At 48.3% G+C, this 15633-nt stretch overlaps 1 protein-coding gene across 4 annotated transcripts in view; it reads left to right on the top strand.

Moving 5' to 3' along the window:
- The window catches only part of LOC133107831 (F-BAR and double SH3 domains protein 2-like), a 68578-nt gene that overhangs the window by 14131 nt on the left and 38814 nt on the right, over positions 1-15633 (top strand). For all 4 annotated transcript variants that reach the window (XM_061217047.1, XM_061217045.1, XM_061217044.1 and 1 more), the window contains exon 3: positions 1304-1349. In XM_061217047.1, the coding sequence (XP_061073031.1) occupies positions 1304-1349 (46 nt within the window). The remainder of the gene's footprint in view (positions 1-1303; positions 1350-15633) is intronic.

Raw genomic sequence — 15633 nt, 5'->3', positions numbered from 1 at the left:
TCCCCAGACCCAGAGCCTCTACTACATACACAGCCCTTTCAAAAAGCTGATTTGCATGGAGCTGGTATCTGATGGTACATTTGGACAATGTGTCCCCATGACACGACCAGGTTTTGAATGTTCTAACCTCCTAAACCATTGGTTTTACAAACATTAGAGTTCTACTTCTGAGTTGTTGACCTCATAGCGAAAAGCTTTGTCCTTACGTATATTATATGGCCTTATTTGTTTGTTTATTCTTTTGTTATAATCTCCTGACTTGTGGTCAGGCGATGGTCAACAACCATTCTTCTGTGCCTTTCCCATGGTAGTAGTTGACGCACGGCTTTTGCATGCATGTTGCCTCGGTGAAACAGGAAGCTGTGGAAGGCCACAATATAAGTTCAAGTTATTTAAGACTGAGATGAAGAAGATAATGCAAATAAATATTTGTTGCATAGATTTAAAATATTTTTTAGGGGTGTGAACAATTGTGCTGCACATCCTTTTGGAAAAAAGTATTGCTTCTTAAACTAATGTATTTGCTCTGACCACTTGTATTAGTATAAAAGGATATAATTTCATGAGCATTCAGTATAGCCACAGGACACTGTAATATCTATGTAGAATCGCCAGAACCTGGTCCATTGCACACTGACTTAGGTTTGAAACACTGCTCCCTGTCTTTTCATAAGAGCAACACAGGCCCCCAGACAGATCAGAGTACGCTTGGTTTGCTGGTGTGTGTGACTCGATGTAGGCTAAATGAACTCCCTTTCACAGCTCCTCTGTTTCCCGCGCTTGGCCTCACAGTGAGAACACAAATGCAGCGTGTACTGGAAAAATGTGAACAAAACGCACAACAAAGTGCCAGCAAGGCTCTGCCGCCATACCCCTGGAGGGCCAAGCGGCGTGTGTCATTGTGATGTCGTCGTTGCCGTGGAGAGAGGAGACGACCCCAGGCCTCTCCCGGAGATCAGAGAAAAGCTTGTTTATCTTTTTAAAGTTGCATTTATTAGAAATTACTTGATTAAAATTGAACTGACTAATATTGCCTGCTGAACGGGCAAAATGTTCACTTGTGTCCCAGTTGCCTAGTATTCTCACAATATGGCAGCTTAATTTCTGTCACAGAACAAGTGAATTCTTTCCACATACTTTCTGACATAACTGCCCAGCTCTTGCTGCAATGTGGCAATTCCTTTCAGTAAGTGGAAGTTTCTTAGTGGTTCTGCTTTGAGTCTGTGTGTCCATAGTTCTCCATCGTACTTTATGTGGTAAATTCCTAAGGTCTGAATCCTGTTTTCTCCTCTCTCTCTTGCAGGACTTACAGTCAGAAGAAGGCAGCCATAGAAAAGGACTGTGCGCAGGTATGTGCTGTTCTGCTGTTCCTTGGTGAAGTGCTTCAGTCTATTCGCTCAGTGAGTGGTGGGGTTCTGGCAGTATCATGTGGCCCAGGACTGGGTCATCTTTATTGTTTTTATGCAGCAGAGTATAAATGACTATAAATGACATCATCCTCTCCACTTTTAGCCTGGCAGGAATTGTGATGACTTTCTCAGAATTGTGTCATCTCATTGTTTGACTCATCAGTGTTGTCTGATTGTGTTTTTTCTCACTACAGACCATACATATTATGTACCGAGTTGTGGAACAGTACTCCCCTTGTCATGTGCAATGCACTTGGTTACATCACTGATCATTTTGAAATCAAGAGGCTCACATTGTGTCATCTTTGGTGGTTCTTAACAAATAGAAAGCAGAATCGAGGACAGCTGTGTTCTGTGATTACATTTACATTGTGCTATGAGACCATTCACACTGCAGTATGCTATGAGCAGTGCTGAATCTGGGCCAGGACCTTTCAGTTTTGGACTGGCTACAACTTTTTTGTGGCTTTGACAACTCTGAATGGGAAGGAATAAGAAAATAAAAATAAAGTAAAATCTATGTGTGTCCATGATGGTAAATGGCGGACTCTGGTCTTCACCTGCTTTAGCACTGCTTCACCTGCTTTAGCGCTGCTTCACCCCACTTCACCTGCTTTAGCACTGCTTCACCCCCCTTCACCTGCTTTAGCACTGCTTCACCCCCCTTCACCTGCTTTAGCACTGCTTCACCTGCTTTAGCACTGCTTCACCTGCTTTAGCGCTGCTTCACCCCCCTTCACCTGCTTTAGCACTGCTTCACCCCCCTTCACCTGCTTTAGCACTGCTTCACCTGCTTTAGCACTGCTTTACCTGCTTTAGCACTGCTTCACCTGCTTGCCTCTTTTTTTTGTATTCTGGGACCTTTGTGACACATCGCTCACCTCTCTCACACAGGCACTTTCTGTTCCAGCACCTCCTGTTTACAAATGAAGGCCTGGCAAGGAGAGATGAAAACTGTCGTTTGCTGTGGAGACGGGTTTAGATTGGTGTTGAGATTGCTGTGAGACAAACGTGTAAATTGCGTATATTGTGAAAGTAATGTTTGTATCTTGGTATTCTGCACAAGTTATTGGGATCACTGTGTGCTGTGTTGGTCTTATTGAGATCAGTGTGCTGTGTGAGGGTTTTTGAGATCAGCGTGCGTTATTGAGTGCACAGTGTGCTGTGTTATTAGCACAGAGGACATGGAGACTTATTAAGATTACATTTTATTATGTGTGACAAACATTTGGCATGAAAAATACTGCATGCTTGGTGACTGTATTTTGGCTGGGTGAGTCACGGTCTATGTTCCCTGAGACAGGCCTGTTATTGGAGGCTGGGCCGCCTCTGCTTGTTGCGATGGAGAACCCACACTGTCGTGTCGTCATCACACGCAGATTAATTTACTATTTGCCAGGAGAGTTGCTGTCACTGATTTAATACCTGCCCTCTCTGATGAACAGGCTAGCCCTCGTTAGGTTTAATTTGTCAAAACAGACCACCATAAATATTCCCCCACCAGTCACTTTTTATCTTCTTTTTAATTGTAACAGGAACAAATTGTTTTCGAAGTATATAACTGAATGGCGCAAACATCATTGAACAAGACTGAGAAAGTGATGTCCAGTATTAATTATTAAGGACACACACACATGAAGCTGAGTTGAGGTGACCCGGGAAATTAACATCTGTCTGAAGGTTACCTGGGGTAACTTATGGGAGACAAAGCTGGCTCTCAGCGACCAGAGGTAAAAGCAGGAAATAGCAGGTGGCTGGACCTGCTCCAGTGCTGGACAGACACCAGGGTCTGGCCCTCTGGTCCTGCCCACTTCCTGTCATTCATGCTGCATTATGTTACTCCGGAATGTACCGGGCAGCCCTGCTGCGGTGGAGTATTTTTACATTGTATGAGTCGGTCACCTATTTATTTAAGAACAGAATGAACCCTAGTGTGATTGCGTAAGAATCCATTCTTATAACATTTCCGAAGTTGTTCTAAATTAATCGGGGCCTGCTCATAATTTTTAACTGATGGGCGAGATTACTCTTGGGTTTTGACGCTTACGAGGAAGTGGTTCAGGTCTGTTTTTTCCTGGCAAGGCTACCTGTCGGTACAAAGTGCCCACTTTGCTGGTTTAAGCCGTTCCTACTGAGTCCCCAAAATGAACTGGGGTGTGACCCAGTGTGAAAGGCATGCAGTCTCCCACAGGTTAGCTAGCTGCTTCAGTGCTACACTGCCCCAGCCGTCAGATCTGAAGGCCATGTACAGATCTGTACTGCGTACTCTTTATTCAGATGCTCTTTCGAAAAGGAAGACGTGCTTGTGGAAGGTGATTGTTCAGAGTGAAGACCCGCTTGTGGAAGATGGTTGTTCAGAGTTAAGAATTCCATAAAAAGTGAAAGTCCCATAAGCAGGTCTTCACTCTGAACAATCTCCTTCCACAAGCAGGTTTTCACTACGAATGATCACTGTCCACCAGCAGGTCTTTCTTCTGAATGAGGATCTTAATAAAGGCATTAATCCCCCCCCATCACTGGCCTGTGTGTATGCTCGTTCCTGTATTTCTGTGTCGCCCAGGCAGGAAAGCCGCCTCCACTAGGAGCTCTGTTTCCCTGCTTCAGATAACATGAATTATTATGACTGTAATGGACTTTTAAACAGGTGGAGTATATTTCTGCTGCATTGTATGGTGATGCCGAGCCACAGTACATCAAACCAGCGTGAAAGAGAAAAGACATGATAAGTAATGGGTCTGGGACGGGTGAGATGGGATGGCAAACGCTTCTCTCTGATACGTGTCTCTCTGGCAGGGAGCTGCAGGCAGCTGCAGTCTCATTTCCATGTGCAAATTTATTTAAAACGCGGAGAACAGTCACTCGTTCAGCGCTCGGAAAGCTTCTAATTCCTCCCTCTCCCTCCCCATCCCTGTCCTTCACATGATAGCTCATTCACTCTCCTTGCTTCTTTCTCTCTCATTTCTCCTCTCACCGTTCTCTCTAATTCAAATGAGCTTCATTGGCTTGACAAAGAAAAGGCATCACGTTTCTAGAGGGCATGAGTAATGAAAGCACACCCCTGATAATTGACAGTTTTAAAAACAATAATAATGATAATCAAAAGAATAATAACAGTTTGTGTAATGCCCTCTGATTCCTATTGGCTGTCCCTTTGGCTGTGCATGTGGCCCCAACAGTACTAGGTTTCCCTCCAGAATGCTGGTGATTTAATTTACTTTAATCGGGCACGATGACTTAATCAAAAGTAGGAGGATTTTTTTGGATAAAAACACCTGCCACAATAAATAAATGTAATGTGCTGTAATGATTTTTCATGTGAAGAAAGAAGTGCCTCTCTATAGCACGCTGTCTCCACCTACTGCTCAACCTCTCAGCCTACCTCTTTGTAACCTTTGCTCTCTCATTTCTTCCCTTGGTCCCTCTCCCCATCAAAGTCCACTTTATTCCACATTTCCTCTCCATTCTTTCTCTTCTTTGTCTTCCTATTTACGCTTTTCTCTCTCCCACCTTCACGGCAGCCAGCCTTCATTGTGCCAGGCCAGCAGCAGGAACCAGGGTGAATAGACCCTCTGCCCTTGGCCCACCTTGGTGTTGCTTTCCAGACGTTAATGTCTCTAAAGGGACTCCATGTCATGTACACACACGCACACACACCTTTCTCTCTCTGTCTCTGCTACTCCCTCTTGCTCTTTCTCTGGCTCTTTTCTGTTCTCCATCTCCTGATGTGCAGTCAGCCAGTCGTTTGTTGAATGACAGGCAACATTGCACCAGACTCACAATATCAGGAATAAATGGTCTACGCATGCCAACACAGTGTGGTTCTTCATTGTGTTGTATTTTTGTGTAGTGTTGTGTAGTGTCCTGCCATGTTGTATTGTGTTGTGCTTAGGCCTAATGAGTGATGCTTAATCCTGGCTCTGACTCACACTCTTGGCTCAGGCTGCTCAGCACACATGGCCCCTCTGCCAAATCAAAACATCAGATGGAACCTTAAAGGAATCGCATTTCCCATCTGTGGCCAACAGTTTGGTGGATTTGGGAAGCGTTGAGTGTGATGGTGTTTCGGCATCTGTTTCGTTTATTTGAGAGAAGATAACCACTGTGCCAAATATGCAGAGACCAAAAAGAGTCCCAGATAATTCTGACCTGATAGGTCATGACCTGCCTTTCTGATGGAGGATCATATGTTTGGACTTATCTGGGGGCTGTCTAAACCCCTCTTCCCCCTGTCTTCCTTCTGTCTCTTCTCCCTTCCTCCCTTTCTACCCTCACACGTGCACTCTCTCCCCCCTTTTCCTTTCATCTATCCTCCTCCCCCATTCTTTCTGTGGTCTACACAGCTGTTTGTGATCAGGATCATATCAACTGGCCGTCAGCGTCACACAGTGTCCGTAGTCTTCCTCCACTGCCGCGTTCTCCACGTTTAACACGCTGTTTACCGTCACACCGCGGTGAAGTTTCACCAGGCCCTCCTGCTGGCTCATGGCAGGAACCGCATCCTGCTTTCGCGGTTTCCCTGCGAGTGGGGCCTGTCACACACAGGCGCAATGCTTCTCTGAGTCGGTGGGTGTGTCTTGGCAGCACGATGTGCCCTGCTCCCTCCTTAAGCATTACTGAAGTTCTCTAAGAAAAAACCATGGAAACACACAGAGCTGCCCTTCTCAGGGCTGCGAACTTGTAACGTTTAGCGGGCATTGTCAAGCTTGCTTTAGCTGCGGTGTCTTCAGCTGCAGAAGGCCATGTTTGTTTGGCAGCCCTCACCCTCAAAACATCCCCCCCCCTTCCCTGAAAGTAGAGGGGCTTCTGTGCTGTTTTGCCTTTTTGCCCGTTTTAAGATCTTTTATCTTACTTGGCATGGCCATGCGGTCTCTCGCACATGAGCTCAGTACGATGCAGCTGTCCACACAAATAAACATTGTTTCTGGGCGTCTCGGTGAACAGAGCCGGTCTTGTTCCTGCGGAGGGCCGCAGGCTCCGGACCCTCGCCGGGGGCCAGGGAGAGCCCTGTTTGTTCAGCCGGGGGGCCCGCGCCGGCCCTCTGGCCAGCAGTAAAAAGCGCCCGCCGTCAATCACAGAGGCGAGCGTGCGACGCGGCCGCCCGTCTCCTCGTGGTGCTACCCGCGTGAGCTCCACCAACGCTGGGAGGAGAGAAGAGAGGCGGCAGAGTGAATGAAGGAGCGTTAAAATAGCTGGAGTACACTCCCCTGAAGTTAAACAATCCTGTCTTACTGAAACCGTTATTTAAATAATACTTTTCAGGAAAAATGTCTGTGATTCTTAGTGTCTTACAATGCATTTGAGATGCATTAATTTTATTTTTACGCTTTTTCTATTACACTTGGTGAGTGACTAGTTGTCCCCCGGCTGGTGTCAGCCCACCCTGGCCTGGCGGAACAGGTATAGGGTTCAGCTTGGGCTTTTGACAAGGGACTTACATGAGCACTTCAACCCCCCCACAAATTCTACGTTTCCTTCAGATTTTTATCTTCGATATTCAGAGGTTCCTTTGTCTGAATAATTTCACAGCCAGACCTTTCACTTAGACAAGAGGATAAATGCGATGATACCACCTGAGGCCTGAGTCTGGGTTTTCCTCATGACTGTGCGCTTGCCTGTTTCTGGGCAGCCGTTGTTGGGCCATGTGTGGTTTCTCTCCATTTACAAGCTTCTGGACCATGCCAGTGATTGAGAGAAATCTTTATTTCGCCATTCTTCTCTCTCTAAGAGTGCCAGTGTGGTCGCCTTGCCTCTCCATCAGTAATGGATTTCACTTAATGAAAAGTGTTACGCAAGGACATGGCTCGACTACGGCGCTGCCAAAAGTACTGGCCGTTCAGGCTTCGGATGAGTCTGGATGAAATTAAGTCCAATTTGCAATAAACGCTTCCAGATTTACAGAGGAATCGTGAGGATGGTGAGAATTCCTGTTGGCAGCTTGTGGATCTTTTGTTGAAAAACCTTTATTTACCAAGCCCATTGCCTAGTGTGACAATCTATTGTACTCGCTGAATTGCATAGACCACATTTACACTCTCCATTGTAGTCATTAAATTGCCAGGACATGTTGAGACATGTTTGCTTACATCTGTGTCTTGCTTCAGTACATTAAATCCTTGTACGTGCATGTGTGTTTGTGTGTGTGTTTGTCTGTCTGTGTTCTGCGCACTGTCTGGGTCGGGAATGTTTTGGTGTTTTTTTAATTGTTGTTTTTCTCCTCCAGCTCTAAGAAGGTGAAGGGTTAAAGCCCGGATAGATGGATTTGTAATTGATGGCCTGATGGTCGAGGTGGAGGCCTCTAGATACTGAGGGATTAGGGTGGCCAGGCTTGGGCCTGTGAAATCTGTCTGGAGCCACTGGAGGATCTGCAGCAGTACCGTGCTGCACCCACCCCCCTTCCCCCCAAAAAACTACCCCCCCGTTCTGTCCTCCAACAGCCTCACGCCTGTACTGCTGCTAAAGAACAGCGGAGAAGAGCGCAGGACAGAAGGAAAACAGCAGGAGGGAAAGAGGGACAGAGCAGAAGGGTGTGGGGGCTGAGAGAGGGAAGGATGGAGAAAAGGTGTAGTAGAAACAGCAGAGAGTTGTGTTGAAAATGAAGGGGTGTTTGTGGTATAGGGAGGTGTAAAAGGGAAAATTTAAGACGAGAGTGGCAGAATGAGGAGGAGAACAGCAGCACAAGGAGAGGGAAAAAGGAGAGAATGTGGAGATGTTAGAGACTGTGGCATCGCAGTTTATTGTAATCGTTGTTCTCATCTTTATTATTACCGTTTTATTTATTTAATTAGAACTCCCCCTCGTTATTATTGTTATTTATTATGCTCTTCTCGCTATTGATGTGTTTTGGCACCTTGCATTTGTCATGCCAATAAAGCTGATTTGTAGTTAATGGCTTCTGCTGCTTTCTCATTCTCCGACTCCTACACTTGTCAGTACAGCATTTGCAGCCTGTGTAATTAGATGACGGAATCGCAGCATGGGTGAGTTATGAATGTTTTCTTAGAGATGTTTATCATGAGGCTGAAGGGCCAGTCACTGAGAAGTCGGGGGGAAAGGCTGGCAGCAGAGGGAGGTGGACCCACTGGTATTGACACAGTTCAGCTTGAATAGTTGTGACCTTTGACCTCTCCTGTGTCCAGGCCATGTTTGTGGGGTAGTTAGTCCAAGCTGTCAGTTTGTTGGTATGACTTTCAAACTATGTTGTGCATTGGTGCAGCGTGAGACGGTGAAGGAGGATTGCTCTGTGACTCACTCGTTGAATACGTGGGCTTTGAGTGCTGCAGTCATTCCCCCGTCACTTGTTGGTTTGTTAAATGGTTGGGAATTGGGAGCTCGGTTTCTATTATCAGTCATTAAGTTACAATTTAGCCCATTTTCTCTCCTGCAGTGCCAGTGTTTTTGCAGCTTGGGTCACTGATGCGAATAGGGACACGGGGAAATCAAGGCTAAATACACACACCCTGTTTCCTTCTCAAACACCCACACACGACATGCTCTCTTACTCATAGAAAAACCCTGCACACTAATTTTGCACTCATACAAATGCCACTGAAGCGCTCTCTCTCTCCCGTAAGCAAACACAGACACAGACACACGCGCACACACACACACACACACACACACACACACACACACACACAAACACGCACACATACACACACACACAGTATCCAGCAGTCTCAGCTTTGCCACACCAGGCCCGGCCCCGCACGCCTCCTCCATGTTTACAGGCAGAGAGAAGGAGAGCATGATTGTTTCGAGATCATTGGACAAGGTGATGATCCCGGCTTTAGCTAAAGGAGATTGAGTGGGGGCCCCCAGAATGCACAGCACCAGCTGTCAAAGCCGTGGCCAGGAGAACACGCCATTAATGACGGCTTCTGCTGCCGCTGCCTCTGACGCAGAGCTGGGCACCGGGGTCACCGCGAGGGGGGGGGCGGGCATCTTCTAAAAGCCTGCGGTGCGCTGCCTCTCATTACGAGCTGACTGCCGCCCTTTTAAAATCCCTTAAACACAGCCGAAGTGAGGACGTTTCTCTCTCTGAGGTCTGCGTGTCTGTCACGCGCCGGATACAGAGAGGCTGTGATGCAGAGGTGTGAGCGCTGCCTGCTTTGGTTGAGCATGACTCTCTGCAGGTCGTGTGGTTCATCCTCTCCTGGCTCTGAGCTTCAGCCTGCTGTGTTAATAACCCTGCTGATGACAGGGGTTTTTGTTTATAAGTGCAGCCTTCCTGACACCACAAATGGTGTGATACCTGACACGGGCGTGCATACATGAAAGTGTGAGTGTATGTGCATTTGTATTTTTATGTGCTTGCAAATGTGTGTTTTTATTTTTGTAATTATTTGTGTGCTTGTATTCGCTTGTTTGTTCATTGTACGTGTGTCTGTTTTTCCACTGTGGCTGTTTGTAGCGTATCTTCTTGGATGTTTGTTCATGTTGCGTGTGTGTCTATGTGTCTGTGTGTCTGTGTGTCTGTGTGTCTGTGTGTCTGTCTGCTCAACACCATCCTGCAGTAACCTCCATCGCTGGGAAGCCCGAGAGGAACAGACAGTCAGTGTTTTGGGCTGGCGTGCCGGTGGGTGGGGGGTATCCCTCCTTCCGTCTCTCAGCCTTGCCACGCCGGTGTGGAATGTGCTCGCTGTCTGTGAGCAATAATGCGACAGGGGCCGCTGGCCACAGCCTCCCACGCTGGCTGGCCCCTCTGCTGACCTCGTTAAGAGCGAAACCGGGGGCTTTAACTGGAGGAGGTTTCGCAACGCTGCAGGGGGGCTCGTCCCGGATGGAGACGCCTGTTTCCTGGGGTGAGCTCGACCTTATCCGTGGTGCCTCATTCACACAGACACCTGGTGATGATAGGTCAGTCTGGCCCCAGAAAAAGTGGCGGGGTGTGGTGTGTGGGGTGGGTGTGGGGGTTCAGGACTGTCAGAGAAGATGAAGATAGGGTGTCAGTTTTGATTTCAGCGGGTGCCGCTGTGCTAAATTTGCAGCCCTTCTTGGAACGGACTTCTCGTCTTGTGGCCTTCCATTTCCCACGGTGCCAGCAACGATCTGTCAATGTTCCAGTCCGTGCTGCTGCAAACTGAATGGAGGAGTGTCCCAGTCTTTCAGAGGCTGTCTTAAATGAGCCCTGCATTGCCGGACAGTGCCACAGCACAGGCTGAGCTCTCTGCAGACACCTGCAGTGCTCCACTGGAAGCCCTTCTCAACTATCCGAGAAAGATGTAATCTTCAAAATGTTATGAAAGGAGAAGCTTTGACAGCCGTGCCTGTACTGTACATCGCTTATAAAATCCCTGTGTTAGGAAGAATGTGTTTAGTCATTATGTGATCAAATTTGAATAGGCTGAGTAATAGGAATTTGATTGCGTGGAGGCAGGGATGCTGAATGATTCTCCCGGGTCCTTGGAGGCTCTAGCACACCGAGCTTGTTACGAGGGGAGACGGAGATTAATTAAGTGAGCCGTCCGATTCTTTCACGATGCCAGCCAAGTAAAGCCGTGAGACTTGGTCAGAGTCTGTCTCCGTGAGGCTAAATGGTCTGAATAGTTCCCCTCATTCAAACTGCCCAAGTGACTCGCGTTTCTCAGATAGGCTGCTATACCAAAAAAGGCAAAGCGTCTGATTTTTTCCCACCGCTGATACCCTGATCTCAGCGAGCCAGGGCCATTCCACACGTGACTTCACCGGGCTTTCACAGAGACGGCTCGCAGATCTTTCACAGTCCGTGAAGCACCGGGACTGGAATCGTGGAGTGACTCTGCAACGATACTGCATTTACAGGTCCATGAACACATATATGAAGTACAGTATGCGCAGGAGCACATGAGTCTGTGAGCGTACATGCATATGTGCTTGCAATACATGAATGTGTCTGGTTCTTTGAGTTATTTTATAGTAGTATAAATACTAATTATAATATGTTTGTTTGTACAGCACATGTTCGTACATTGAATTGTTGCCCAAGGTGCTTCGCAGTGAAAACACACTGAAATCCATGTTTACCCTTGAACTCTCAGCCCACTTGAGCTGTAACTCCAGCTGAATTGTTTCAGTGAATAACACGTTTGGATGAATGGGCTACAGGTCCTATTGTTTGCAGTGCAAATACCTTCCTTACAAAGGTGCCTGCAGTTATTATATGATGTAATGTAATGTAATACTGTTCTCAGTCAGTCTGCTGGGTGCTTGCATAAATGCGAGGGTGTGTGTTTGCCAAAGTACATGCATGTCTGTATGTGTGTCCTTGTCGCCGTTTACTGTATGCGTGTGTCTGTGCGTGTGTGTACGCATGCGTGTGTGTGTCAGTGTGGGTGTGCAGGTGTGTGTGCAGGTGTGTGTGCGTACGCACGTGGGTGTGCGTGTGCGCAGGTGTGTATGCGTACGCACGCACGTGTGTGTGCGCGTGTGCGTGTGCATGAAGCTAGAAGAAGCAAGCTCTTCCTCAGTCCTGCAGAGGCAGTGTACAGGGGCTGCTTGCAGAGATGCTGATTTGACCTTTCGCAAGGCAACGGCGTCCTGAAGCAACAGTCTGCACCCCTCTGTTTGTGCTCCCCTCCCTCCCTCCCTCCCTCCCTCCCGCTCTCTTTGCTCTTCCCCACTCCACGGGTCGTTCCCGCTCCCCTTCCTGGGAAAGTCTCGGGGAAAAGCCCACATTTGCATAATCGTCTTTAGTGCTATTGTGGGCGGGATTTTTGTGAGGCGGCCGCCAGTGGCTGCCTGGCCACCTGTCCAGAACAAATCAAGCAGCCCTTTGTGGGGCTGAGGAGCTCCTCCTCGCTCTCTGTTAGGCCCGCTGTAATGAATAAATTGATTAAATATGATAAAAAAGGGAATATCCATCACTCAATTAATGTGAGAATGCTACAATATTGTAATGCCCAGACAGACTCACAGACCGACACACGCACACACACACACACACATGTCTGGCTTAGTCCTACTTCTTGTGTTCTTCTTTTGTGTCTGCGTGTGCCGCTTCAGTTGTCTTAGGGCCATTTCTTGGCTCCCTCATTATTTTTCTGGATGCAGATTTTTGGTTGTGGCCTTCTTGTGTGTGTGTGTGTGTGTGTGTGTGCGTGTGTGTGTGTGTGTGTGCATACAAGTGTGTTCTGTAATTGCCCCCTCCTAACATCTTTGTACTGTAAGTCTGTCTCTGTGTGCCAGTGTTTTTGTGCCTGCTCGTGTCTGTGGATGTAAGAGGGTGTGTGTGTGTGCTGTATTTCTGGCTCTCGCTTACATAGCCCTATACTGCCTTTTGTGTCTCATGGTGCTCATGAATATTAAAAAGACTGGAGTGTGGGAATGAAAAATACAGGAGTCAAATTTGGATAGAGAGTGAGCGTGAGAGAGCGGGAGAGCATGAGGGAGGGAGATCATCGCACTGGACTCCAGTCCACACACTGGCCTCCACACACTGGCCTCCACACACTGACCTCCACACACTGACCTCCACACACTGACCTCCATACACTGGACTCCAGTCCACACACTGACCTCCACACACTGGCCTCCACACACTGGCCTCCACACACTGGCCTCCACACACTGGCCTCCACACACTGGACTCCACACACTGGCCTCCACACACTGGACTCCAGTCCACACACTGGACTCCACACACTGGACTCCACACACTGGACTCCACACACTGGACTCCACACACTGACCTCCACTCACTGACCTCCACTCACTGGACTCCAGTCCACACACTGGACTCCACACACTGGACTCCACACACTGGACTCCACACACTGACCTCCACTCACTGACCTCCACTCACTGGACTCTACACGGCCCAGTCTGGCCTGCCTGCCTGGCCTCACACATCCTTCAGTCACAGTCCCTGGTCTGCACTAACCCTCCAGCTGAGACCCCCAGAGACAGCGGTCATGAGGGAAAAGCGCTAATATGGTGTAATCTGCACAGTGGCTTATCCGGATCTATCTGCTCCCTGCATCCCCGGACAGAATTCTTGGAAATCTAGAGGGGATAGCAGTTCCCTCTGATCCACTTCCGGAGGTTTCCGCGAAATGATTCTTTTAAACCCAGTACAGAGGAGCAGGGCATCAAATTCAGCATGGGGGTGGCACTCATAACCTTTGGAGGTGCTTGTTTTACAGGGGCATAAATAATAATTATAATACTGTAATAATGTATTTTTATAGCACATTTTCATAGTGAATTACAGCCTGGGCTGCTTAACACACTAAGAGGAAATGCACAATAAAAGCCTTGTTTACCCTTGAACTCTCAGCCCAGTTGAGTTCCCCCACTGAACTGTAACTCCAGCTGAATTGTTTCAGTGAATAACACGTTTGGATGAATGGAAGGTCCCATTGCTTGCAGTGCAAATACCTCCCTGTACAAAAGTGCCTGCAGTTATTATATGATGTAATGTAATGCAATACTGTCATCAGCCAGCCTGCTCTGTGCTTTCTGACGGTTTCCAGCCATGCATACGGTTACAGCATCAAGCAAGGACAGGCAGTCCCATTTAAAACTCCGCCCCCTGACCCTCTGTGTGACCAATGAAGAGTCGGCTCTTGAAACATCTGTTGAACGATTAATGAACGTACAGTAAACCCACCACAGCTGGCAGGACAGGGGGAGACTCTCTGTGCTCTGTGCTCTCTGGCCCAGGGTCAGGGGCAGGCCGACTGGCTCCTCCGCAGAGGAGCTCTGGGTTGGGTCAGAGCTGCCGCTGGGCCGGTCCTCTGGGGAGTCCGGGCCGCACTGGCGCCGGTCCCGGTACTTTTACGATCTGAGGTCATCACGGGCGTAACCAGCCCACCAAGCTGCAGAGGAATCCCATGCCCACTGATGGACTGTGGGTCCAATGGTGCACAGGGAAACCTTTGCCTGCAGGATGTTGACGCCCTGAGAGGCCCTGGGTTTATTAGCGTGTCAGCCACTCTGTCACCGCAGGGACACCGCTCCTATCTTCTCATCAGAGGTGGAAAGTCCAGGGGTCTCAAAGTGCCTGTAAAAGTCCTGCCATGAGTTTCCTCCACCCATGAACTCCAGCCAGCTGATTTCACTGATTAGTTCTACCTCCTGAGTGAAGAATGGCACTAATTAGCAAATCCAGCTGACTGGAACAAAAGACTGGAGGGGACTTTTACTTTCTGATCCTGGATTTTCCACCTCTGTATTTCCACCTCATTTTCATACAGGAGGACACAGGGAAGTAGAGGAATAGACAGTTGTGGGAAAGCGCTCGTATGCAGCTGGGAGAAATGAGCAGTGCTGTCACACAGAGGACAGGGGCCGTGTCCCGACCCCCACAGGACAGCCACGTGGAGACCAACACGGCAGGAGCCCCCTCTCTCATCTTCCCTTCCCTCGCTCAGTGGGGGTGGAGCTCAGAAGAGGCGGCACCCCTTGCCCAGGTCGGGGATCCCATGGGAGGGGGGGATTGGTTCTTTGTCATAGTGTCGGGTCACTGACCTCCCGCTCCTCATTGGAGCATGTGATCAGAGCACGTTCAGGAAGACTCTTATTGGGGGTGGGTCCAGCTGGAGTCCTGGAAGATGGGTGGGGGAGAGGTGGAAGCGTTGCCGTGGAATTAGTGGTGTCGTATCGGGGGTGAGTGGTGGGCTGGTAACTAGGACTTTTGCCAGGATGGATTTGGAATCAGAGTGCCGGAGATTGAGGGGACCAAGTGGTGAGAAGGTGGTGTTTTTGGAAGAGAGGAAGATCATCTTGAGGCCACATTAAAAGCAGCAGAATGTTTTAAAAGAATGATGCAACATCACTCTGGCCAGACCTGCTGGAACCTTCTGGAGTGTTTGTGAAAAATGGTCCCTTTGTGATGGATGAGGTCATTTTGTTTCCTGTTGCATTGTGTCCTAGACTCCAGCTGTGCGTGAAGCATTTCCGACATCACTTATTTTGTCGTTGTCTTCAGTGTTTGATGCTGAAGAAATGCTGAAAAAACGCTGTAATAGTCAGACTGACAGAATGAATGGCTGTAGTATTGATTTTGTGCTACACAATAGGTCCTTCCTTCCAGCACTGTTTTTTTTTTTATGGCTGCTGCAACAACGGCAGGGACTACATCCTCATACGGAATGTACCAGAATGTTCTGAAGGAATTTGGTCCGAGAGGAATTTTCTCCATTCTGTGTCACCAGAGGTTATGATACTACATCTTCAGTGATCTGCATGTGCATCCCTCAGTGACCTCCCCAGTCAGCATTATGCAGAGTCGCCTCCCATTCTCCCA

This window comes from Conger conger, chromosome 13 (assembly GCF_963514075.1).
Source record: "Conger conger chromosome 13, fConCon1.1, whole genome shotgun sequence".
NCBI classification, from domain to species: domain Eukaryota; kingdom Metazoa; phylum Chordata; class Actinopteri; order Anguilliformes; family Congridae; genus Conger; species Conger conger.
The sequence above is the reverse complement of the archived record's forward strand: the minus strand, read 5'-3'. Positions and strand labels throughout refer to the sequence as shown.